General features: G+C 37.6%; 2 protein-coding genes across 3 annotated transcripts in view; one reads left to right on the top strand and one right to left on the bottom strand.

Moving 5' to 3' along the window:
• Window positions 1-1154: 1154 nt before the first annotated feature.
• sp9 (sp9 transcription factor) lies at window positions 1155-4004 on the bottom strand. The gene is made up of 2 exons (XM_032568806.1): window positions 3574-4004; window positions 1155-3053 (listed from the first exon to the last, which is right to left on the bottom strand). Exons 1-2 carry the CDS (start codon window positions 3592-3594, stop codon window positions 1755-1757), a joined length of 1320 nt encoding a protein of 439 aa, XP_032424697.1. The 5' UTR covers window positions 3595-4004; the 3' UTR covers window positions 1155-1754.
• A 2256-nt stretch (window positions 4005-6260) lies between these two features.
• The window catches only part of LOC116723712 (obg-like ATPase 1), a 54972-nt gene continuing 33649 nt past the window's right edge, over window positions 6261-27583 (top strand). Inside the window, exons 1-4 of one of the 2 annotated variants that reach the window (XM_032568804.1) lie at window positions 6261-6839; window positions 6940-7031; window positions 10907-11050; window positions 12506-12633. In XM_032568804.1, coding sequence (XP_032424695.1) covers window positions 6825-6839; window positions 6940-7031; window positions 10907-11050; window positions 12506-12633 — 379 coding nt within the window. In that variant the 5' untranslated portion in view covers window positions 6261-6824. The remainder of the gene's footprint in view (window positions 6840-6939; window positions 7032-10906; window positions 11051-12505; window positions 12634-27583) is intronic. The other variant, XM_032568805.1, reaches the window with a different exon arrangement.

The raw sequence follows: 27583 nt of genomic DNA, 5'->3' as shown, positions 1-27583 counted from the left end.
TTTAGCATAAAAAATACATTAAGAAAACCGCTGGTTTTATATATTTTCTGCAGGTCACAAAGTAATGTTATACAGACACTGTGTGCAATTTTTTTTGCTCCATTTTGTTTGTCCATATGTTAAATAATCGAGCTATTAACAAAAAAATGTTTTTGTGCCAATTGTAAAATAATTTTGATATTTTGCTAAGTCGGCCAATTGAATCAACAAAATCATACAGTTTTCTTTTGTGTTTTTTCTTTTGTTTTTTAATGTATTTTTTGCTAAGAACAAATTGAATGCCTAATGTCATAGTTTTACAATCTGGCCGCTTCCTTTTAAAAAACGCAGTTGCACAAAAGGAAATGAAAATAATTTCCCTCCCTATTGCCTTCTGCTCAATTTAACATCCTACTTATGGGGGGTAAAAATGGAGGCTTGTCTGGGTGAGATGCTCTTCCATGATGTATTCCCAGTCCTGGATTCATGCTGTAATTATTCCCCGTCTCTCTCCCTCTCTCTCTTTTTCTTTGGGAGTCGGACGCTGCACTGGGTAAGCACAAAGAAGTCAGAGAGCATCCTTGAACCTTTTCAGTGCGGGGCCACTGATATTCAAATAACACACAGGGGCCATTTGACTGCGGCGCGCAGAAAGCATTTAAAATTCAACATTTGCATTTGACTTTTTGCCCCCTTCTTTTCCTCGCCAGTAAAAGAAGTAACGCTCTTCCCGTTATATCCATGTTCTCCTTCGAAAAAAAAAAAAGATGTCCATAATTTTTTTAGTAATATTTGCTATGCAAATTAAAGCAGTTAATTTGGACAATTAGAATAAAAATCCGGGGACTTTTGTCAGCGGAGCCCCCGATAAAGTGAATGTGAACAATAGATGTCTCGGAGATTAATTAGATATTTGATAAGACACGAATCCCCTAACCGCAAATACAAGACACATGGGGCTGCGACGTGCTCCAAGTCATAATTAATACCATTTAACAAGATTTTCATTTGGGCATGAAATGTCTTTTCCGGGGGATTAAACATTAATTTATTCCATAGGGGAAACCATGGAAGCAAAAAGTATTTTAGGGGTTAAATTTAAAATATATATATATAACATTTTTTTTTCTACATTAAATCCTGACAAATAAATATAAACTCTACATCACACGGCATGTTTTAAACATGTTTTAATTACGATAAATGAAGGTTTTATACGTGTGACTTTATACAGGTAAACATTTATATATAGATAATTATTTTTTTAGCAAAGAAATAATAAAAAAAAATGATAAACAGAAGTTTTGAAAAGCTGTGTTACATACATATCCACAAAAGTGCGTCGAAAAGCAAAACTCCCTGATTTTCAGGATACCAACACGAAGAAAACAATCAGAGTCTATAACATTTACATTAAAAAATAACACACTTGATTTTTTTTTTGTTTGTTTTCTTTTTTTTTTTTTTAAGTCGTCAATATACAACACTGTCCAAGCAAAGTTCAACAGGGTTTGGCGCAGCATTTTCTCAACATCCTTTTCATTTTTTTCCCCCTCCCAAATATTCCTACAGTAAATTAAAGTTTTCTTTAGGATGAATTTACGAATGACATACTCATCACGCCAGAGAAGAATATATATATTTTTAAAATTTTGCAGTTGCTTTTGGAAATGTTTTTTCCCCCTTTTTTTTAAAGTCTGTAAAATTGGACCCGTTTTCATTGTGCAGTTTATTTAATAAGCTGCTGTCTGTTGTTTGTTTTGGAGAATTAAACCTCACGGTTCGTCATGAGGAGACGGATCCTTAACTGTAATTCTGGGGTTCACCCCCTCTAAAATAAGTTCTGGGGATTCGGACCTCGGGGTCTCCAGGTTACTGGTGTCGGTGTCACTGTCGCTGCCCTTTTTGCCCCCTCCGCCCGCCGTGTGCGTTTTGATGTGCTTGCTCAAATGGTCACTGCGCATGAAGCGCTTGTTGCACACCGGACAGGCGAACCTTTTTTCGCCGGTGTGGGTGCGCAGGTGTCTCTGAAGCTCGTCGGACCGAGTGAACCTTTTGCCGCAGAAAAGCCAGTTGCACACAAAAGGCCGCTCGCCGGTGTGCCACCTCAAGTGCGCCTTCAGGTGGGATGTTTTCCCATAGACTTTACCGCAGCCCGGGATGTGGCAGCTGTGCAGTCCCTTCCTCCGTAGGCTGGCCCCCGCGGGCCCCAGCCGCTCGGCCTCCTGGCAGTTCGGACAGTCACACGTCGCTCTGCCGGAGTACCGCCTGGAGGACCGGGATGAGCTACTTATTCCTGAAGTGCCGCCTGAAATCATGGCGTTGGCGGCGGAAGCGTCCGTGTAAGTGGGAATGACTGTCTTGAAGCCGTCCTGCGTTAACAGGTGCTGACTGGTGGACAGCAGGTGAGACGCGGACGGGCTGATCCCGGTGGAGCTGAACGCCGAGTGCGTCAGCGAGGAGAAGTCCGGGTTGTAGCCGCTGAGCTGTGAGTGGATGGCCTGGGGCGTCCCGGAGTGCAGCGAGGTCTGGAGTGTGCCGGCGGGGTTCTGCACGTCCAGCCACGACCCGGGGTTGCTATGGACGTCCCACCACGAGGATGCGCCGTTGGCGACGTCGCCGGAGATGGTGGAGTGGAAGCCGGACTTGTACCACGACTCGTATGGGTGCGCCATCCCCACCCGCGGGTACAGAGTCTCCGCCGACGTGTGCACTTTGGAGATGAAGGCGGACTGGCCGGAGTCCTGCGTCGTGACGCCGGCAGAGTTGGAGAACAGACCGCTGTATTCGGTGGAAAACGCGGAGGAAGTCGGCGAGGTGGAGGCTAAGCAGAAGGCGCTGTTGCCCGCGCCGCTGGTCGGCGTCAGTCCAGTTGAGGCTCGGCTCGTCGCCACCGTGAAACCGGGAAGGCTGGAGCCCAGGTTGCAGCTGGAGGAGGATCTTTTCCAAGGGTGAAATCCGCCTTTGGAAAAAGCACTGGAGTCTGGCAAAGTTGTCAGAGGACTGGTGTTGCCGATTTTGTTGCAGGTTGCAGCCAGCATTGCGAGGGGTGTAGTTCCAAACCGTGGCTCTTCCTGAGGGCACACAGAACAAAGTTTCTCTTCAAAAACAAGCAGCAGCAAATACTGTGAGAAGTTAAATATGGAGTATTTATGAAGTAATTATATTTATAAGACATGCCACCGATAATTTATTGACACAGAAATATATGTTCCAGTCATCTGAGCACAGAGCAGTTTTAATACGTTTTCTAAACATAAGTAAAATATCAAAACCACCGCACACTTTTCACACTGATGGTTGCGAAACTTTCATTATAAGAACCTGCAGAAAATGGTCAAATAAAAGGTTGATATATCTGCAATCTGTCCAAGTGTGCTTTAAAGTTCTACAATGTGAACACTTTTCTTCTTTTACAAACTTTTAATTTGTGATTCTCTACAAAAAAAACTGAAACCAAGCAAAAAAATATTTACAAATGACAACAAACGCAAACATGCACAAAAAAAAGAAGAAGAAGAAACCAACAACAACAAAGTTTCTCAGCTTTTGCGAAGGAAAATAACTTTTTTAGGCGACTGAAGTCAGACTCACCCCCAGTATAGACGTAGCCATATCCGGGATCTGTGCAGCGCCGAGAATGTCCGCGGTGTCGAGGCTGTATGACTCCAATGTGATTGAGATTTCACCGCGTTGTGACTCGGGTCACACGGGTTTGTTTCTCTCTCTTGGCTCGCTGCTACCCCGACACTACCTAGTTGTAGCGAACGTGTTCTTTGAAGTACAGCTGGAGGGGACGCGCAGCCAATCTCGTGGCCGCATCCTTGGTCGGGGGTTCGTTGTCAGCCAATGAGAAGCACGACCGCAGAGAGAAACACCAAAAACCCCGCCGTCAATCATGTGCCGTGCAGCCTCTTGCCTCCGACTGTCACCCAAAGGCGCGATTTGATCTAATTTTTTTTTAAATGCACGCAGTTTATTTTTACGCATTCTCACGCGAAGGGCGCAATGTTCCCTCTCTTTTTGATGGCAGAATAGAGTTCGCGCCTCAGATCTCCAGGAGGTAAGCGTTTCGCTCATTTTATTTAAAGCATTTGGCGGCGCTGCTCTGAGCTTCCATCCTTATTTTCGATATTCAGATCATGAGCAATACAGCATTTAAAATTTGTTTTGGTTTAACTTGGAGATTACTTTATGCAAACAGGCTGGTTGCTGCCAGTGATATGTGTCATGCATGCAATGCTGCTGGTTGGGGGGAAAATCAGCTGCTCTCAGAGGATATTATTTATTCTATTAATTTGATAAGTCGTAGTTGAAGAATTTATAAGTGGGGGGGATGGATGAAGTTTGGAGTGGGCCTGAAGCTGAGCGCTCCCGTGAGAGCGGAAGGCGTAAAACCGCATGTCAATCCAAATCAGATTTGGAGACACACATCTTAATGGATTAACTTTACATATTTTTTTTTTATTACCTTCCAGGTTGCATACGTGTTGATCTTTTTTTCTTTTTTTTTTTTGCTTTGGTGCTCGCGTTTTCTCCTGCGCACTTGTCGGGGAGTGCAGGTGAGAGGTTAATTAACAACGACAGCTTGTCTTATCAGCGCCTGTTGCAGAATTCTTCAAAAGCAGGAATTTAAATTCTGCATCCTGCAAAAGGGCCACGCACTGCATGCACTTAACATGCATTTCCAGCCTAATTGCACATCCAATTAAACGAGCACAACGAAGAGGACGCCGTGTTTTTATTATTTTTTTTATATTTTTTTCAAACTATAGATGCTTGCAATTGACTCGTCAACAAGCACGCATTTAGAAGCTTGTTAAAGCGCTCGGAGATAATGACACAATGTAAAAGTGACCTGCTCTGATGCGATTCGTCTTTTTTTTTTTTTTTTTTTTTTTAAGTTATAGCAATTTTCCAGCGAAGAAAAAAAAACCCAGCTTGACCAAAGGATGTGAATCACCGTATTCAAAAACGGGCAGATAATGCTCTATTATGTGGTGTGAATGCTGCCAGCAAACACAGGCGCAATTTGTTCAAATGCTCTTCCTTCTCTCCTGCTCCAGAGCCTCCCATGCACCTTTGGAGGGGGTGAATAAAAATCGTCCTCATCAGGAAGTGAACGCTGCCAAGAAAGAAATTAAATCGTTTTATTTTGCAACCGTGACAAATTATTGTTTGGATGCTGGCAACTTTTGCAACATGCAGAGCTGATGGTCGATTTTGATGTATTTTAGAAATAAAGTTAGATTCATTTGGATTCAGGAAACACATAATTAAATCAAATACAACAATAGTAATAATAATAAAAAAAACTTTTAAAATAATTTACAACAATAATTGTTATTTTAAGGATATCTGTGATCAGATTAATTTGGTTTATATGCAATGATTAAATTAATTAATTAATAAATAAGCAACTTAATTAATTATTAATTCAAAAATAAATCCATTTGTTTGGAGAATAGAAACATTTTTTTTTTCCTTAATGGAACTAGAAGACTGAACACACTCTTTCCTCGTCACTCGAGTGAAAACTCAGAGTTGAATCTGTAATACCGCGCTGCATTCGTGAGCACTTCTCTGTGGCAATTAGGAGCCCATTACAAGCCATTAGATTGATCAATGTACCTTAAACAATGGGAATGATTTATTTGGTCGAACAAAACGCTCTGCATCTATTGTGACGAGTCTAAGTGGGGGTGCATCCATCAACAAAAGATAAATGATTAATTCAGATCTATTCATTTCTGAGTTTTTTCCCCGCAAAATGCACTTTGCCTCAAATCCAGATTATTAGAAGCTCATTTTCTGCATGCTAAACCCAGGCAAGCTTTCCTGGATTGGGCCAGGGCTCGCTGGTTGCGCACGCCTCAATTTATACGTCTGTGGAAGGAAGTTTATTTGAGGATGTTTAACTAATTGTTGTAATTTCGTGCGCCCATGTGGCTACACCTGTTCCTCTCTAAGGGGGTCCGGGTAAACTGTGTGTGAAGGGATGTTGCGCTGTGAATCTGTGCTGCTTCCTGTCTGACAGCTCCATCTACTCCAATGAAAAATGTATGTTGTTGATTTTCCCTTGAAATTTGTTCTTTTTTGTTGTTGTTGTCTAGAAACGGTTTCTACACTTTAATTTTGTTTTGTCTACAATCAGGCAATGTTTTTCTTCATTTTCTATTTTCCTTAGGATTTTCACAGAACTTGCAGAAAGTTTTCCAGCATATTCACTCTGTAATTTGGAAGAATACACAAGGCCCACAATAAGAAAACAATAAGAAATGCCAGTATCTCTTCCTAGGCACCACTGAAGATTGATTAATAAATCTGTGTTTTTTTCAGCTCAGGCAAACAGTATGGGCCTGGTTGCCTGCAGGGGCAGATCTGCAAATTTGTCTCCATTGAATGAAAGCAGGATATATTTCATCTGACTGAGGCAAAGCCCATTACAAAAAGACAAAGACGACAAGGCAGAAAGTTGATCCATAACTGTGTTACATAAATGTGTTGCCTTTAATGCTGCCAAGCATCTAACCAGGCCTAAATGGCCTTTTCCAAATACATTGCACAGGGTGGGTTTTATGGCTGCTCATTAACCCACAGTGATACTATCGACAGCTAAATATGGAGGTGCAGGTCAGCTCGCCAGCTTACAGTGTCAACTTACATTTCCACATGCTGCATGTTTCTATTTTGAGTGCATGCAGACAGCGTTGGAGCAGAAGCGCGTGCAGTCAGGCTGGTTATGTTTAAGGACTGAGCTCGCCCCCTCCACCCTGTGAATGAATGTGCTTTTCTGAGTGTGTCATCTGCTGTGGAAGTCAATTCAGAGTTTAAGAGTGAGAGACATGGCTCCGAAAAAGGTGTGTTTTGTGAAAGAAGAAAGGTTTCATTCAAAGAACGTTTATGTATAATGGCAAGTGCTGACTTTGACTGCAGACATGTCCACTCTGTCTTCGTTAGGCCAAAGGAGATGATGCACCAAAGCCACCGCCACTGATTGGAAGGTTTGGGACTTCTCTGAAGATAGGGATTGTTGGATTGCCCAATGTTGGGTAAGTATGGCTATAATGGCCTTCTTTGTACATCGCTGTTACATTCTTTCTTTTCTTTAATCATACAAAAAGTAATATGTGCAGAGCAGAACATTGTTGCAAGTCGTGTGTCACTGTAAAAGCAGAACTTTAAAAGTATGAAGAGGTTTTGTAAAAAGTCTTTTCTCCAAAACGAATGCATGCCCCAATGCAAACAAAACTTTGAAAAAATGATCTTCATTTCAGTGGGGAAGATGTACCAGTCGTCTTACACTGCAACGGCTGGTAAATGTCTGAAGCCATGTGCTCTCCTTTCTCTTATCTTTCCTGTAATTCCTATCAGAATCCTTAAACTGCTCCAAGCTACTTGTCCTGTCTTTTTTTATGTTTTTTTTTTTAGGTAAGAAAGATAGCAGAGAGTTGACGTTTACAAGAATTCATTATTTATGAGTTAGGATTATTGCCGCCATTTGTCTTGATTACAAAAGATTACGCAAATGCCATGAGACATTTTCCAGAGGTCCTACAGTTGTTCTACAAAATGCAAATCTTTTTCTATAAAAAATCTATGATTAGACAATAGCAAGCAAACGTTTCATACTTTCTCTTTGTTTCAAAAGTGCACCAGTCAACTGACCAGAAACATAAACTTTCCTTGGATCTGAAAAGAAAACTTTATAGATTTTTTTTCCTAATCCATGCATGTATCAGAACTGAGAACTCTCACCATTTCTATTCAATGAACACATCAACATTAAAGGCCCATCCCAAGTTTAATATAAAAAGATAAAGAGCAGTGTATGTTTTGTTGCATGAACGGGATATATCTTGGAATTTCTTAATTTTCTGTTAGCTTCAAAACTGCTAACTTTATCACATGTCCTGGGTCTAAATGAGAGGAAAGGGAGGGAATAGTGTTCCATGCGCAATCCAGTCATCTCTTTTTAAGGTATTTTTCTTTGAAGAGTGCATGTGTATTGGGATCAGGGGTGTGGAATTCACTGAGTTCTGTTGCATCTGGAGGGATACGTTACTTTTATCATGCTGTCAGTGTCTAATTTTGATTATTACTAATCAGAAAGAAGGGTAATTCTAGCCTGATCACTCCCTCATTTCGCAATTCTGCTTGATTCTCATTTCCCTTCAGTGCTCCTTCTGGGATTTCTCTCATTGAGTTAAATTTTTCCCGTTGAATTTCAACCAGGGAAACCAATAAACATGGGGACTAGTTTCTAATGACTGATGTTAATTTTCTGTATTGTTTTAGAATTGTAGTCTGCCTATATAAGGTTGTAGATTGACAATGGTAGAGGAGAAAGAGAATGAAGCCATTCAGTCCATGTAGGCGACGCTTCCAAATATTGAGCAATTAAAATCGGATCAAGAGGAATGTATAAGTTGTTTTACTGCCGGCAAAGATGTTGTGACCCTACACCCTGCGAGGTTGTTCACATCACATGCAATTTCCGGTATGCTTCATTGAGGAGGCATATATGACACAGCTAAACATTAGCAATTGGGTAAAATCAGACCCAATCGTTTAAAGCTTCAACAGAGCCCATGCCTCTAGTCAGCAATCATTTCTCAATAGTTGATGGTCCAGACCCTTTGTATGAAGCAAAGCGTAGAACAAGAGGCTGGATTTTACCAGGCTTTTAGTTTCAGTCTGAAGTGAGTGAATCTGGATCAGTGCAGATGGAGCATCTGCACAGTGTAGCATGGCATTAGTTTGTGAAGCTCATATGATAGAATTATGTTATGTGACAAATATTAAACAGCTTGTCTGACCTGGTGATCAGAATGTGTGTGCTACAGTGCATGCATACTACCTCCCTATAACTTGGAAAATCAGACATGCAATAGTGTGATGGGGCAGAAGGTCAGAGGTGGAGCTATAACTTTGTTTTTAAATGGTTGTGCAGGGGTCATCTACACAAAACTCTAACAAATTAAAACAACTCAGTATGAAATGATCTCATCTTTAAAGGCCTTTAAAATGAAATGGGGTTTTTTATGTAAAACATTTGTTTATTTAAAAAAAAATCCTCCAATATTTGGGGGCCCATGCTACTGTGTCAGGGTTTACCCTCTGTGAGATCGTGTTTGCAGGTCAGGACATATTAAACCAAGACACATTCCCTGTTGCTTTATTTTTCAGGTACAACTTTGGGCTTATATCATCATCTAATCAGCTGATGGGTTAAAACATTTTAATATACTTAAAGAAAACAAAAGGTTCTAATGTAAAGCTGTTGTCTAATTAATTTATTATAGTTTTTTTTTTACTAATGAAGTCATGAGGATTGTTTTAATTAAAGTTTTGACAGGTCAAGGGTTTGTTTCAGGAGTTATTTAACTCCAGTTTGGATAGTGGTTTCCAGTGGTGGAAAGTATTACATACAGCTCCAGTTTCCTGCAGATGTCTGTTCATATGCAGGAAAAAGTTGGTAGCATGCACGGTTCTGAAGGCTTCTGCAACCAGATCCCTTTGCACTGTCCAGTGTTTTCATTTCTCATTCTGGCAAAACCACAGTTCTTCCTCATGTAGAAGTAGAAGTTGTGAGGTTGTGGTCTGCCACTACATATTTATGTCAAAGTAGAAACCGTCCACCCTCCAACTTTCTCTTCGTGAATGAACTGAACTGTGTTCAGATCCAAACCATCTGTTATTTGGGTGTAATTTAAAATGATTTGCACTTGGGAAACTGTCTGACTTTATCTGTCATGAACTGGAAAAATTTCATTCCCGTCTATTTAGCTCTTATAAAACCAACTTCCTCAAGCCACTCCACTGGATGAGTTCAGATAGATTATGATAAGATAGACAAAATAAGAAAAACTGACAAATTCACAGATAACACACTTTACCATATAGTTTGACTTCAATCTTCACTTCAAATTCAATTTAATGTTTAGTTTAATTAAATTAAATGAATCAGAGTGTGTAGAAAAGTTTAGATCTGAGTAATTAGGGATATATCTGCATTAGCATCATTATCAACCAGTAATTTTTTTAAGCATATCAGTATTGGTCCAATAAGACAAATAGGTTGATATTAGTAACCAATATCTATTTCCATCTTGTTGCTGTTTATCTATGTTGTTCCAGAGGGTTGAGGGAGGTTGCCTGGTCATGTGATGTTTGATGCAGTTCAGGACTCTGAGGTGTTTAACTGAACCAGAGAAACAATGTCACCTGTGTGGTCATTTTTTCATGGGGATAACAGCAATATCGATATTGGATATTGTCGATATCAGCCTAAATTTTCACATCACTGAATCTGTAATCGTAATTAAATACTGATTAAATCTTTTTGACATTTCACGTGTACCCTTATGTGAAGGTAGGTAAATGAATGGACACCAAAGAGAATAATAACTAATGTAAATATTAATAATTATTTCACTTTAAGTATTTGGCCCAGTTATGTTTTTTTAAGTGACTATTTTAAGTAATTATGAACACATTACTCACAGATTACCTTAATTCTATCACTAAAAATAAGTTATGTCCTATCTCCTGCTTTTCTTTTTTATCAACAGAGGCATGTGCATCAATTATACTTGAGTTGAATGGAGTTTTAAGTCTTGCGCTCTAAATGTGAGATTTTTGTGTAATTTAAAACAGCTTGTACAAAGTAAAGAAGTACCCATGTGATCACAGCATGACATTTCATGTTCACTCGATCTACCTGAGGATTATCTGGAATGTTTAATTAGCTTTAGAAGTAAAATCACTGGATTATTTTGAGTTGCCTTCTGTTTTGTGTCCCGAAGAAGAAATCAGTTTACCTCAGCATTTACCTCAGTGTTTCAGGTTCATCCTATCAAACCATCCAGGATCTACACAGCAGCATTTTCAGCTGTCCTGACCTCAGTGCTGTTGTTGTTTTCAGGAAGTCAACCTTTTTCAACGTGCTGACAAAGAGTCAGGCTCCAGCAGAAAATTTCCCCTTCTGCACCATTGACCCAAATGAAAGCAGAGTGCCCATTCCAGATGAACGCTATGATTTCCTCTGCCAATTCCACAAACCTGCCAGGTATGGGGTCTCATCCTTCACGCATTATTCACACCTCGCATCTGTAGCCTCTGATGGCCCCCGTGCTATAGGTGTGAGAAATCACACAACAATGTTGTTGATATGTGGCTATAAGATGTGTGCTGTGGTGTTCAATTGGTGCACTATTCTCCTTCTTTCAAAGAAAGGAAAAAAATCAAACAGCCGGTGATAATGCACATCTATTGAGGCTGTTTAAGCAGACAGAATTCAGTTGTTCAGGCTACAATATGATCTAAAGTATTCATCAAATGCATGAAAAATGAGCCCCACTTCTTTTTTTTCATCTGCAGCAATACAAATAATCCCACAAGCTTCTTTCAAGAGAATATTTTACATGTTTTATATACAACACATATATTAACTATTTATTACATCTCACATGACTTTATTTGTTTATTTAAAGATAACCCACTAGTCTCTACTGAATCCTTTACAAACATTACAAAAAAGACATAGTGGTACTACCTAAAACATAAACAAAATTAAATTAAGCACAAAATTCAAATCAACCGCTTCAGCACCTTACAAACATTATGGAAAGACACAAAATACCACACAAAGTATTTTTACTTAGTTTAAACATATCTGACCTGCAAACTTCACTTTTAGTAAGGTATTTTTGGTGTGATCTGCAGAACTGTTCTTACTCCAAACTACTGTGGACAATAATATCCAGAGAGTTTAACTTTGGACTCATCTAACACAAATATATTCACCCAGTATTTCACTGGTGGGCCAAAATCTTATGAATTTAACTTTAAACTTTTCAACATGCTTTCTCTTCAGCAGTGGAGTCTTATGCAGTGAGTGTGCACAGACACATTTGCAGCTGAGTTAATTGTTTTTTATTATTATTACTATTATTATTACTATTATTATTATTATTATTATTATTATTATTATTATTGGAAAAACAGTACTTCCTATACTCAGGTCATTCTGAAATGTTTCATGGCTCTTGATTACGTTTTTGACTAGGCACCTGGCTATGACTGTTTCATGGTGAAATGACGTTCTTTCCACTTCTGGATTATTGTTCCAACAATGTTAGCTGTAATATTTGAAATCTAGACAAGCAGCTGTTAACATTAGTGTCAGTATGTTTTGCAAGGGTAAGATTTTTTTGTAAAGATGTCTTTATTTGCACCCATTGGATCATCCTGAGCAATATTTTGGCAATGAAAATCCTCTTTTTAGGCCATCAGATGTCATTCCAGTTTTTTACCTGTCTCATCCCTGATTTTCATGGATTTTATATATTTGTGGGTTACTTGATTTGTTGCCAATATTTTTTGAGAAATTTAGAACAGTGCTAACATATGCTGAAAGATCTCAACCTGTAAGAAATCTGCTTTCAAGTGATCTTGAAACTATGTAAAGAAAATAAGACAGAGCTGAAGAGGTTTCTGTTTCATCCATTTTTTCCCCTTGTAGTAAAATCCCAGCATTCCTTAATGTTGTGGACATTGCTGGCCTGGTGAAAGGTGCTCATGTCGGCCAAGGCCTGGGAAACGCCTTCCTCTCCCACATCAACGCGTGCGACGGCATCTTCCACCTGACACGTGAGTCGTAACTAACTTCCTTATATGGAACTACATATAATCAGGAATGACATATATTAATATTGTCTCAACAGGACATCAAACAGTGTTTTTTGAAAACAGAGTTGTAGTTTCTCTTAGTTTTGCTCTAAGAACATCTGAAACTTAGATCAACTTTATAGTTAGAATAAATGAAGGTAAATCAACCATTAGGTTCCTACAGGAAAGCCTCTTGGACAAAAATCAGTCTTTTATCATTTCTTTAAAACTGCTTGATTTAAATGGGAGCAAAGGAGGTAAGTGTCTTGTTTCTTATCAGATTGTTTTTTTATTATTATTTCCATTTATCTTCATAACCTTTTTAACATTGTTCTTTATTTACCTTGTTTGCAAATATTGCTTTCTGCTGTGACAGACTTTAAATCATTTTCACTGTTTGTTCTACACCCCTGGTTCTTTTTCATTCTCGTGGTCTTTGTCTTGGCCAATTAAAGTGTTACGCGCTAGAATAATTCACATCACAGTGAGTAAAATGAAGAAGAAGAAGAAGGTTCTTTTAGAAAGAAATTGCAGACTTTGTTTGCTGATTGTATTGACTTTCCTCCTGTGTGAAAAGAGCTCTGATTGGAGCAGGTGAGAGAGCGAACAGATGGAAAAACGTTTAAAATGCAGTCATTCTTTTATCTTGTTCTTAAGTTATCACAGACACATTACGTCTGTGGCAGGGAAATTTTCTCCTTTGTTTGGTTCATCTTCACATTTTAAGACATTTAAATTAGAAAAACCCCGCACTGCAAAATGTAATAATGATTTAAAGGACCTGTCAGGTGAGATTAACTGTTTCCACTTGAGTTGGCAATGAGTTTTCGTGTAATAAAAGTCACATAACAAGATTTATGTTATTCCATTATTTTTAATCATAAGCAGATACCAAAAATATGATTAACTTAGAAACTTTATAACTTAGTTATTATGTCTGTGGCTTTTCAGTCAATTTTAGGTCCCTTTGTTCCCCCATAAAAGGCAGTAACCAACAATGAATGGGCACTTTTAAACAGTACAGCCAGTGTTTCTGAAACAAGATTTATTGTACTGTTCTGCCACAAAACGGAAGAGTTATTATCTAATTTAAAAAGAGGAAAAAATCAGAGATGCCAAAGACGTTTAGGTTATGCACAGCCACGAGGCAAAGAGAGTACACAGTTTTATGGTTTTATATGCAGTTGCATCCCAAAATCATCCAACACCCCCACCAACACTCTGCCCTCCACCCACTGCAAATCAGGATTATTGACATAATTCAGAATGTTTTTAATTGGCAAAATTGGATTACACAAGAACAGGTTAAATAGTTAAATAAAACTGAAACAAGTTTATTCAAATTCAATGTAAATACATATATTATTGACTTACATTAATGACTGCCTCAAAGTTAATCAATCCTCTGAACCACCCAGTAGTCTGAGGCACACCTGTTGCGTCATGTTAGGGATGGCTTTGCACAAGCAAGGAAAATGTTTTTTAAAAAAGATACCAAAGGCTGTGAATCTCTCTAGAAATACAATTGGTGGCATAATTTGCCAGGTTAAAGTTAAAGGAACAGCAGCCACACACCTTAGTGGCAGAAACATTAAGTTATCAACGACTGCCAGCAGATTACTGAGGGGACAGGAGGTCCAAAAACCTTGACTGACAGAGGAAGACCTGCAGCTGAAGAAAGGCTGCTTTCTCTAAGAAATATAAAGCCACACACTGTAGTTTTAAAACCAATGTTCTGTGGAAATTGAACAAAGACAGAATAACATTTTAGTTGAGATTATTTCAACACAACTGTAAATTAAGTGGATATTATTCTGAAATCACGTAGCTTTGTTTTTTGAGGTTGGTGAACTGATTAACCATGTCTACTGTGCAGGTTGGTGTACTCATGATTGCACAATGTTTTTGCTAAAACTCTTTATTAATGTAAAAGTCTTATGGTAAGCTCAGTGTCTCACTTTTTATGGTCTGACTCCCAACAAGAAACAAAGGCAATTTACTGATTCAAGTTTAATCGCAAAACAAATTGTTTGCAATGGTAGAGTCTATTAGTGGTCTGTTTCAGGCAGCCCAGTGAAAACCAGGAGAGTTTGACAGTCCTGAGGTACTGAAGGAAAGAGTTTTATTAGAACCTTTTGGGGCCAAGATTGGGAGGAATCTGGGTTTGTGGAGTACAAAGATAAAGGACATAAAAAGAATGGAGTTCTGAGTCGCATTGTTGTAAAAAAGGCCATTGGATGGCAAAAAGCTACATTAGTGTCAGGCATTGCTAGCAAGAAGAAATAGAATTTCACTGGCGAATATCAGTAACAGAGAAAAAGAATAGAAATGCACGAACAACTTACTAAATAAAGAAGGAAATATAAAAATAAATTAAAAACTGTTCAAATTTTAACATCTTGGATGGAGTAGCTTGTCAGCTAATTATCAATTTCTTCTTGGGATCAATAAAAGCTGATTTTTACCAAATATAAAATTATAGTTTCCTTTATTAGGAGCTACCTACTGTTGTTACACATTTGTCACATTTCTCCAAGTATGTTTTTTTTTAGTAGGAAATGTTCCTCTTTGTAATGGTTGCCAGATATTTTCTTGTTTGCATTCAAGTTTGTCATCCTTGCATTGTGATGGGTATAATGGTGTTTAGAGCAGTATATGCAGCAGCATTACTCATGTTGAGTTATGGATATTTCATATACTCTATTGTAAATGTGGTCAAAAGAACCCACTGTTCCTTTTGTTTTTGACTGAGGACCAAATGTATATATGCCAGATCCTCACCCCAAAACCAACTCTTTTGTTTCCTCTCAGTCAGACATGGCAAACATGGCGATCGGAAATAGAAATCGAAAGCTTCTTCTGTGCAGCTATCTGCTCTGGCATGCTATTGTTTCCACACTTGTCAAGTCTTTAGAAACAATGTGGTTTGTTTCACAAGTTAAACATTCAACATAGCAGCTTTGGTTTTGTAATTATATCTATCTGAGCAGAGTGCAGCGCAGAAGCCTCTTCTTTTATATAGCTTGATTATATGCTTGAGAAAATCTCACTTCTGTTCAGAGTGGGATTTTTTTGTTGGTTTTTTTTGTTGTTGTTTGATTTTTGCAGAAGCATTCATAGCTCAAACTTTCATTCAAAGCTCACAGTTATTTTATTGTTGCTATTGAAATTCAACTTTATTCGCCTGAGTCTGATGTGATTAAAACATGAATCAAATCAAATTATTTCATTTTACATATGTTTTTTACTGAAATATAAGCAAAAAGTCTAAAAATGACAGTACAGTATATAGATGGCCCCCAAAAGGTATAAATGCTTAGATTTTTTGCGTTGCACATACATGTTATCTTTGTGTTCAAATTAAAAAATGACAAAAAATGTACCTTTATGTTTTAGTACCTAAATGTAACAATTCATAGAAGAATAGAGACAAAAAAATCAATGTGCAAACTTTACTTTGAAGGAAAGGCCAGCAAAGGTTCAATCAAAGTGCAAATTACTAGAGCATTATGTCTTTCAGGAGTTTCGACAGTCTTTTAGCCTAAACCACAAAGTTATTATTTGCACAATTATGTATCCTTACTTGTCCAAAATAGGTTTTTATTGTTAATCAAAAATCCACATTGACTTTATGGACCATTTTTGTAGTTTTATGTAACAACTTTTCTTATAGTTTAGTGTTTTCCAACCCTGGTCCTCAAGGCACACTGCCCTGCATGTTTTAAGTATTTCCTTGCTTCAGTCCAGCTGATTTCAATTGATGACTGATTAGTTTGTCGAACTGTAATCAGTTGAATCAAGCACATTAAAGCAGGGAAACCTCTAAAACATGTAGGACAGTGTGCCTTGAGGACCAGGGTTGTTCTGATCCTTAGGTAAAAAATAAATAAGTAACTTTGATACTCTTGCATCTTATTATTCTTGTAGAAATGAAGATGGATTTCTTACCTTCTCCTATTGTATGTAGACTAGCTCTCACTTTCCTCCACCTTTTGACAGGAGCTGTCAGTCAGCTGCGTAAGAAGGTTTAATTGAGAGGATATATCCAAAAGTTTTTTCTTACTCTCAGATAGATGGGAAAGATTTTTAGCAAAAGTTTGATTGGTGAAAGTCACAGAAAGTTGTGGCTAGGCTAATACCTAGCATGCTTTGAGGTAACGCTAATGTTGTGGCCATTTATGCTAAATTTTTGTAGTTTGTAATTTCTACCAATTTCGTTTTGTTCTTCGGGCAGTTAAAATATATTTAAGTTAATTTAGAACCAAAATTTGTAATTAATTTTTATCTTTGGAATTGTTTAGATTACGTTGTTAATTGTTAGACCCTCCCATTAATTTGAGTAATTAAGAACACACTGGGTGCTTGGTGGAGGTGGATTGTTTGGTAAATGTCTGGTGTGGACGGGAGGTTTTGTAAAATGATTTTTTGAACACTTGTTTACACTTTTATACACTTTTTTATACCTTCAAACATTAAATTGAGATTATTTTTCGTTGCGACTAAGTTGCAAGACGTTTTTAGTAATTATTTTGTCTCTACTTTTACAATAAATAAATCAATTCGGAAGTGCGTACAAATCCAAAACCACCTGTTACCACCCACAGCCTTTATTGGAATTTTTGGCTTTTTTGGAATGGAAGGCTGCCACATTTAAGTCAAAAAATCTTTTTTTTTTTTTTTTGCATATGGTTAAAATAAAGACCCTGATACTGCAGGTACCCCAACTTGTCATGGTCTCAATGTAACCTTAGAAAGAGTAGAACAATAAAGACATGAAAATCAACATATAATGATTTAAAACCACAACAAATTTGAAGTTCAGTCTTTTATGTCAGGTTATTCACTTTGTAGTGTTTTAGCTGATTCCTTTTTAAGTTTAATCTATCTCAGGAATTGGGATTCAATTGAGAATTTGAACCTGATCCCTAAACTATCTATGAAATATTATAAATCCCATGAAATCACTATTATATTATATTTTATGATTATATAATAATCAGAGTGACTGTCTGCAATTCAGCTTTGATAATAGCATAGCTGTTATGAAAACTGTGGTAATAATCAGTCATATAACAATGTGGAATGTTATTTTAGTGACAGTAAATGCCTTTAAAGAAAATTATAATATATATTTATTTTACCATTTTATCATTTTACTATTACTATAGTTCACTGAAAACATGGTGTTTTTCCTTAAGCAGCCCATGTCGACTGCTTTCTTTGTGGGAGCTATGAAACACTTAAGCCTTAGTGGGAAGTAAGTTAAAATGAATTTTCTCTTGAAGTTTGCCCTCTTCAAAATACATATTTAAAAAAAAAAAATCTCCAATAGCTTTGAAAAGGCTGTATGAACTCTCCTTTGAGATGACAGCTTTATAGCTTATTCTACTAAACTCACAAGGCTTCTGTTCCCATCGTAAAATAGTTAGCGGGATAGATGTTACTAGTCTCTCTGCAGTGACTGGAAAGCAATTGGAACCCAACAGTCTGAGACAAGACACAGACATGTTCTACTTCATCTCCTCTTCTGTTTCAAACTCATGACTCTGCCAGTTTACCTGGCCTTATTCCCAGATGTTTGCTTTCCAGCAATTAGATGTTTGAACGCTCACTCAGGGCTCTACCCCTCCTCCCTACCATCACTGCTGGAAGCATTGAGTTCAGCGCTAACGAGGACTTATTTATAGCTGCATGATACTCAGTAAGTATCTAGCCTTAAGATACCAATGGTAAAGCAGGGACCTTCTCTTAATCTTAAGGGACCTTCTGTGGCTTTGGGGCGGCCAAGTAGAAAATAGCTGTTACATTTGGCAAAGACGTTTCTGTTACTGTGATCTTCATGCTGTCGGCGCCCAAAATGCCCGGCTAAGTTAAAGCTTACCAAATGTTGTACAATGTCCCTCAGAGTTGTTGTAGATGCTGATTACTGTCAGTATTACAGCAAATCTGAGCATGCCTCTGATTGAAGACACTCATCTGTTGTATAACAACCTAATGAAGAAGATATTATGGGTTGTCCATAATTTTATTGACTTTATGAAGAATCCTTCTTTGCACTGTCATCTCCAGTGTTTCCACAGCAGCCTCTAGAACAGAACCAGGCTTCTTTATCAGCTCATTATTATTAAACTTTAGCTTTAATAACATAAATCTACATAATTTTTAAAGCTTAATCGGTAATACTTTTATAACAAATTTACGTCAGATCATGATTTCTTGGTTAATGTCAAGTTGTCATAACGAAGACAATTTTGAATAATGTCAACTTTGTATTAAAAGTGTCCTGATTTACCGAATGATACTTTATGACAACAGTCATAAATATTCATGGAGGCTTACTCATGTTCATGACAGGTGTTATGTCATGTTTATGACGGTGTCATGATAGTCTTATTCACAACCCGTCAAATAAAGTGTTACCATAATTTCAATTTCTATTAAAATTTCTATGTTGAGCAGATGGTTGAGAAACTTTTGTTTAGTGATCCCATTATCTTTTGTCTATGTGCTGGCTGAATATCATGTGACACAGAGGTCGTTTTCCCTTACACTCTCTTCAAAATAAGAAAGACAAGAGAAAATATCATTCAATCAAGGAAGGTATGTGCTGAGCAGGGATCGTGTTAACCAGATATTTTCTGTATTTTTTAAATTTTTATAATAATAAAATGTATTTTCTCTTTCGCTGAGTTTAGTTATCTTAGAGGTATATTAGAGGTGTATTAATTTTCTGTGACTTTATGTTGTATGAGTAACTCACTGGAAAAAAAAAGTACCTGATTATCTCAGCCACAGGCGTTACAAGCAAACTAGACTGACTATTCAGGCTGAGGTGATTTATAGCTGGCCTTCCTCCCGTCTGACGCCAGTAATGGCTGCTCTCCGGGCATTCAGCCCTATCACTCATCAACTCACGGATTCTCAAACTTGACAAACGTCCAGGATGCCTCCGTCAGCCCAGTGGGCTTAGCAGTGAGTAAATATGTCATCTGCTTCCACAGCTTAAACAGTCAATATTGGCCTTTGCTGTTGTTTTGTTTCTTAGTGCTTCATTAGACCTTTGTAATATTAACTTAGGTAAGTCAATAAAAGCTAACTGTGATTGCACATAGAACATTTTTTCAGTCTCATGCTCATTGCTGTTGTAATGATTAGATTTGACAAATTAGACTTGAGTTTAAGATCACAAAGCTTAGGTTTTCCTTGAGGATTTTCAGGTAGAAAGGAGAATTCATGATTTGGTACAAATACAGCATCAAAGCAACCTAAGATCGTCACTATTTTTTTCTCCCCATGTACTAAAGTGTTATATTTCTTTCATATGTGACCAGGTTAACCGAATAGCAAGGACTTCTCAGGCTATAAATACCTTACAATGGTGATAATCTCAGTTGCCTTCTTATTCTTTATCTTGTGGAAATTCTTGAGCAAAAACAGCAACACTGTATTATAAACAGGTCAGAAAAAAATATCCTCCTCTCTGAGCGTCATGTGGTTCTTTGTTTATGTTGGTTCCTGTTTTAAGCAATATTCTGACTGTAAAGTCTCAATCATGTGTCTGTGGTGGGATCGTCCTCCCTTTGTGTGTGTGTTTCCAGGCTGTGTTGAGGTGCTGTCACAGCATTTAAATGAGCATTTTGCTTCGGCGAGAATGAAGAGTTTTTGTCAGCCTCCACTCATTGAGGATGATTAGAGAAAAATGTCTACCCATCTTGACTGGAGATCGCCACAGCTCCAGATAACATGCCCAGTGATTGAAGGTCGCAATATTTTGAATTCTAATGGGCCCGCAAGATGAATTGCCTGAAATAGACTGTAGAATCTTCCTGCTTCCTCTTCACACCCCCCTCCGCCTGTCCGCTGTGAAAAGAACCACTGGGAATGGCGAGGCCCGATGATCATAGAATTATTGGACGGTGATTCTACACCCTTCAAAAGGGAGTTGCTATGGAGATCTCGTTCCAAACTGTGAAATGATTCACCTTTGAAAGACTGGAGGACCTGAAAGCCGAACACATCATTGTTCAGGTGGCAGTTGGTTAGGAAATTGCTGGTGTCTGTGCAATCAGCAGCCCTGTAGTAGTTAGGGATCTGAAAAGGTTTGTTCTCTGGATGATGTGGGACAACAGTTCCCTGCATATGACTGATCCTTTCAATCAAGACGCCCTCATGTTTAGAGGTTTAACAAAATAAATGGGATGACAGAGGTTAAGCTGATGGAAAGGGAATTAATACAGCTGCTTTCCTTGTTTTTAGTTGAAAATCACAGACTTCCTTGGACTTTCAGCTGCACTCAGGTCAGACATGTCTGTACAAGTTACCACAAGCAACACTTTTTCTCTTTGCCTTTCTAGGGTTAACATCATGATGGCCATACACACGTTTAAAATTCAACTTTTATGGTAAACCTTCCATGCACAATTAAAGACAGCCAAACACACAAACCACACTAGAAAAGATCAGATCATTAAGAAATTACACATTTATAGCGGACGAGGAACTGAGAAACAACAATTATGTAGTGAATACACACCAGAAATTATATTAAAAAACATCATTAAAAGCTAAACAGAAATGTATCGATACATAAATATTTGTAGAAAAAGCTAAAGTTTGTTGTGTCTAAGCTTTAGAAAATTCACTGTCATCAATGCTTTTACCATTAATTAGTACATCGGTACAAATGTCAATGTAGAGTTGCGTGTCATCAGCATGGCTACGTAAATTAATTAAATGTGTTCTGATGTAATCCTCATAAGCTAATGCATAAAAGGGGCCTGATATTGAACCTTGAGGTTCTCTATGGTCATAGTAAAATAGTGAGATATAAGCTGAGCCTCTTAGGGGGTTTGTAAAGAGTGATTTAAGTTTGTCTCCCTAACTGTGAAAGTTATTGTGAAACCATGAATGAGTTTAAAAACTGTGGTATGTAAATTTGAGCTTTGAGGTATTCCAAAGTTTAACCTCTTACATCCCTTTGAATAATTTTCTTAGATTAGAAATCATTTGCTATGTGTGAGACATTAGCTGGAGCACTTAAGACAGATCCAGAGATTTTTCTGAGATGTGTAGTGAATGATATGGTCAACAGTATGAGAAGTCTTGATCATTCATAATCTTCGGAAATGCAGTTTCTGTACCAAAATTAGATCTTAAACCTGACTGGTATTTTTCTGTTATATTTTGATTGTTTCTGAAATGTTTAGGTGCTCTACAATTTTACAATAAAAAGGAAAATTAGAAGTAGACATTCATATTTTTTTAGGAAAACATCTGAAGATAATAGTTTACAATATTAATAGCATAATTTCCAAAAAAGTGAAGACATGTTTATAAAAGGAATTAGGCATTGGGTCTAATATCCCACTTTTTTTGCCTGAAATATGAAATAAGATTACATTTCCAAGTATATTATCCTTACAGAAGGAAGAATCTATATTCTGGTAATGTTTCACAGTGATCAGTTTTGATAAATGGGGTGCTTAAAACATCAGTAATCTTTGATGGATTAACACCATCTTTTGGTGTCAAACAGTTTTTTAGTACGTAGTTGCCATAATTAACATTCGCTGTAACACAAGACTAAATCTTCCATGAATTTAGTTCTGGAAGCCAAATTTCTATCAAATTCATGGATCTAAATAAAACTGACTGAGTACAGGAGGTTTCCTGAATGAACGTAAATACCCTCATGTATATTGCTTGTGTTTTCTATGCTTGGAAGTCGTCCATAATGTGCTTTCCCCCGACAGACTCATAAAATAGCTTTTACTGCCCTGAATGCCAGGAGGATTGCGGCGCTGAGTTTGCATGAACATTTTTAAAAGGAGCGTCAGGAATGCAAGTTCTTTAGATGTGCTCTCACCCATGCTGCATGTGAAAACACGCACAGGAAGTAAGAAGTCAATGAATACTGTAATTTACCTGAATTATGTTGACCACATATCCTCCCAATCCAAGTAGGAGCTTCAGAGGAGGCACCTCAATCAGTATTGATCTTCCCTTTGCACGGATAACTGCCTGGTCTGTGTGCCTTGCAGAAGAGCAATGATTTAGGATAACTTAAGATTACTTGATGTTTTTTGTTGTTAAACTCACACACACTCTAAATGAGGAGACGTTTTCCAGAAGCCGGGTTGCAGAAAACATAATGGAGTTAATGTAAAATCATGAGCCTTCTTTGTTGTTTTGTTTTTCCTTTTAAAATCACTCTCATTTGTAAATGTCAGAATAAGTTATTTCTTCTCGGGCTACATCTGCCTGGGGTGCTGCTGTAATTTTGAGCAGCTTAGCCTGATCCCTAATCAGGCCATTGAACGCAACTCGCTCTCCAGAGAATAATCCCATTGTTCCGTCAGCAGAGGAGCACCTGTTAATAGTGTCTTTATGCATGTCTACATACACTGCTTGAACCGAGGCAGTAGGAATTGAATCACGGGACGGCGATGACTCCTGAAAAAGGCCCCCTTTCAACGTCTTCCCTTGTTCTCTCGTGTTTTTATTGTCTTACATGCGGCTTTGTGTGGCGGCACCGTTTCATAAAGCCTGTCTTCACTGCCCTGACCCAGTTGTTGAAAGGACTAATTGTGGAGATTGGCCCATCAGATTTTTCTTCTCCTTCATGCATTTGTTGTCCAGCTCTAAGCCCTGAATGGGAAGGTGGTTAAAGTGGATGTGAATGTTAAATTAGGCGAAATGAATTGAGGAAAATTACTCTGGAATGAGAGGACTAAATATTGAGTGGTCAGCTGCGCTTGCTCTTTCAAAGCTTGTTTGAATTTTTGATTTGGAAATTTTCTTTATCAAAATGTTCATGAATTGTTGATTATCTTGGGATTTGCTGCAAATAATAATTTTGTTATTGAACTTAAAAAGCTGTATTTTTAAAAGCTTCATATTTTCATGAAGCTTTTTAACACTGATTAAGAATCAGTGAACATATACCTTTACTGTCTGAAAGACAGTGCCTCAAAACTGTACATCCTAATTCTTCATAATGTATGCATATTCTTGCAGCTAACAAAATGATTACTTTGCATTATATTCCCAGAGTTCATGCAGACACAATGGCAAATTTTTATTCCAATCAGTGCTAAACAGCGAGCTGCTAAATTGGAGCGGCAAAACAATAATTCCACTGATTAGCCCCTTTCTGTGTGGCGTAAGTGAACTGTTTATACTGTGGAGTACCTCTGCAAGAGGAGAGGAACCAAAACAGCCTGATTAGGCAAAGAGTAATTGAATAAGTTCATTTCACCATGAGGACAAGGCACAGGATGACAGCTTGCACCAAAGTCTGCAGCTTCTGTTGACTCGCATGAGTAATAAGGTGTTGGATGTTGGGATGTGTCGGGTTTTGACGTTGATTGTAAAAGCTGTCTGGAGGGCTTTTATGAAAAAATCAGGTGTTTATCACTGCTTCAACCAGTAAAAGGGATCATTTTGGTATCTGCATATTTGAAAAAGATATAAAGATTCAATGTTGCCGAGCCCTTGTTATCAAATAAGGCAAATTAAGCCAAAGTGCAGCAATTCGCTAATTATTTTAACTGTATGTGTCCTTGAAAGACAAATCCAACTTGTGACTTTTGAAACTATTTTTTTGATATGCAAACATTGGAGTCAGCATTGCTGGTTGCCTTTTTTGTGAAATACTTTCACTCCTCCCTCTAAAGCGCCCTTTTACTTTACTTTTTACTAACTGCAAATGTTGAACATAAAATAACCAATGACCTTGTTATTATATTTTTAAACAATCATTGAGATCCAGCTATGGCTCAACATAAAATAAAGGAAATGGTGAAAGTATAACTTATTCAGAAATGATTCAAATTCATTCTTAACATCTGAATATTATTAATCAACATAAAAAGAAACTACAGTAAAAGAGAAACATAAAACTCTGATTTATGTTGTCCATGTAGTGTTGACAGATGCTGTTTTGATCATGAATAATAATGCTGAAACTGAATAGCTGTAAATGATTTTGTCAACAAAAGTTTTAGCTAAAGTATTTTTATTTCTTCTATGCTTAACTTATGTTTTGTATGCAAGCAAAGAACTAAAATTGTGTTAACAATATTTATCTAGTTTTATGTTTCCTTATTCTGAGTCATTAACATTCAAAGTGGCAATTTTCCAGACGGATTTGTCATACAAACATCATAGTTGTAATAATTTTTTATTTGTGCATTAAGAAACTGAGTACGTATCTTAGATTGATATTTACGTCATGCCACAATGTATGCCAAAGTTAGCAAAGAGAAAAGTTAATACCTCATAATTTATAGTCTTCAATATGTACATGGCTCAATCGTTTGCGTCATATTTAATGGCAGACGCATATAAGTTTTTGCTAGAAGCCACATATGAAATTGTGTTGATAACCTGTAGCGTGCTGCTACATGCCTGGCCATGAACGTCACTAATAACTCCATGACACAATCTTCTGTTCTTTACAATTAGCTTTTAGCTCATTTTTTCCAGCTTCCACGTAACCATGCAGTACTCTTTACTACATGCTTACGTGCCACTCGTGCGTCAATAAGCATAAAACCTTCAATGCTGAGGTCACACCTAGTCAATGAGTTAGACCTGAGTCAATGCTAATTCTAGGTGTTGCTATGATTTAGGCCAATGAATTTTGTTTAGGTTTAGACTAATCAATAACCACCTGGTCTAAAAAGTGGTTTAAACTTAGAATTTAAAATGTATAAGGTCGGCAAAAGACTTTTAAGTGAAAAATAAAATAGCACAATAAATCTTTAATGGTTCCTATAAATTTCCACAGAATGTAATTTTTTTTTAGAAAAGTGGCACTGTCAATAAAAATGTAAATAAATATAAAAACTTGCAGAAGAACTCAGTCTAGTTAATGCTTTCATTTGGACTCTCTTGTATTTGAAATTATACTGATTATTTTATTTAAACTGAAGAACTGACACGGTTTTTTTGAAGCTAGGAAACGTCGTTTCCCGTCACTTCTTTACTATTTCCTGCATGTGTCACTGCTAAATCTTGCTTAGATGCAATCTCACAGGGCCTCACCTGTCAACACCTTTGCACAAACTCAGGTGTCAACACATGAATATGGATTCAGTGACTCCTCCATACGCATTCCAAACATCATGTCTCTCAATGCTGCAGCAGCTAAAGGCAAGCCATCATTCAACCTGACATCCACTCCTTTGTCTGAGACAGCAGACACATTACGCTGCACTGTAAAACTTAACAAGCTGCTGTTGTTTTCTGTTTTACACAAGTATGTGCATTTCAAATCCAGCTCCACTGTAGGCCTTACCAGCCAGCATCAACTGTTAGAGAAGAAAATAGTTTGTTTTTGTCATATTATTTAATTATATCAAGACGCTTCCATCAATTATTTACTTGTACGGTCATTTCTTACTTCTCAAACAATGTTGGTTTTTGAGACAGGCATTATGGAAGGCAGCTTGCAACTAGGAGTGGAAAGAAAAAAGTTACTGATCAGTGTCAAATAGGCTTTGCATATACTGTTCATATATTCGTTCATTGGGGAGTTATTACGCTAATGCCGCTAATGCCGCTAATGCCGCGTAATAAAACAATGTGACTGTCCACGACAACGCTGGAAATAAGTTTCAGTAGGGAAGTGTGAGCTATTTACAGATTCTGAACGTGCTGATCCCAGGATTTCTAATGATGTGAAACACATGCAATTTAGAAATAAAATTAATAAAATATGGCCATTTGAATGTTGGCACTCTGGAAACCAGATCAGCAAGATCTGGTTTCCAGAGAAGAACAGAAAAGAACGGCCCTCAAACGTTCAGGAGAATTGTCCCCAAACCTGATCCGTAGCCCGGGGGTGGGACTCAGGGTTCTTTGAAGGCAGCCAAATCTTCAGAATCCGTTTGAAGAGCCATTCAAAAGATCCATTTCTGAAAACAAACATTTAAGCCATTTTGTTCCTAATATAGTTTTTGTGTAGAATAATACGTATTAAGTAAGATTAATACTTATTCAAAGTTGCAAAACAAGACCACGGTATGTTCTTGCAGAAGAAAAATGGTTATGTATTTTCAGAAAATGTAATGTTTTAAAATGTAAATGTCTTATGCTTTAGTTTAAAACTGTGTTTTAATGAGTCATTAGCTGAAGATGATCACATGTTGCTCAGAAGCATTAAAAATAAAAATAAAAGAAATAAAAACAGTTGATTCAGAGCCACAGCAGCAGATGCTAACTTCAGCATCATTAGTATCTAATCTAGTTGCTCTAGTTTGCAAACACTTTCTACTTTGTGTGCAACTCTGTCACCGTTTTTCTCTACTAAGTTCCAAAAAACGCTGCTGAAGGATTAAAATGTGATGACAACTTTTTCCAGGTAAATGAGCGTTGTCAGGCAGCCCGATGAAGGGATTTTATTAGAAACAGAGGAACAACTCAAGAACCTTTCATAATTTAAAACATAGATACGGCAGAGTGGAAAATATGACACATTCAGCTTCATATTTTCATAGGAAAAAAAAGGTATTTTTTAAAACAGGCTGCAGTTGAGATGATGGTGGGTTCTGACCTGTTGCTTTCTATTTTATGAAGTAAATAAAATCATGTTTTTGAATTAAATGTATCACAATCCTCAGGTTTAACAAATGAATTAGACTTTTGTACTGCCTGACGCACAGTTAATGGTAAAGGCTGGCGCTCTGATGTGGCAGATGCTCTCGCTAACCCCTCTGATCACCTGCTCCCACCCTGCCACAGAATCAGAAGGAGTCCTGAGAGCCCGCTGCCGTCTAAATGGCCTGCTTCAGAGCCTCATTACCAAATCACCAGCAACGCCACCATTAAGATGCACATGATCAGGAGATTAGGACTCTTTTTCTTTATTTATGAATGATGACATGGTTTTTCCTAAAGTAAGCTAAATTTTGTAATTTCAGACTGCATT

Source organism: Xiphophorus hellerii, chromosome 7, assembly GCF_003331165.1.
Source record: "Xiphophorus hellerii strain 12219 chromosome 7, Xiphophorus_hellerii-4.1, whole genome shotgun sequence".
Lineage (NCBI taxonomy): Eukaryota > Metazoa > Chordata > Actinopteri > Cyprinodontiformes > Poeciliidae > Xiphophorus > Xiphophorus hellerii.
The sequence above is the reverse complement of the archived record's forward strand: the minus strand, read 5'-3'. Positions and strand labels throughout refer to the sequence as shown.

What these genes read in the sequence shown, in the direction of transcription:
- sp9 (XM_032568806.1), bottom strand. Translation starts at nt 3,594, where the DNA reads ATGGCTACGTCTATACTGGGG. An exon ending in TGGCTACGTCTATACTGGGG is followed by an intron (nt 3,054 to 3,573) that starts GTGAGTCTGACT and finishes GTGTGCCCTCAG; the next exon opens with GAAGAGCCACGGTTTGGAAC.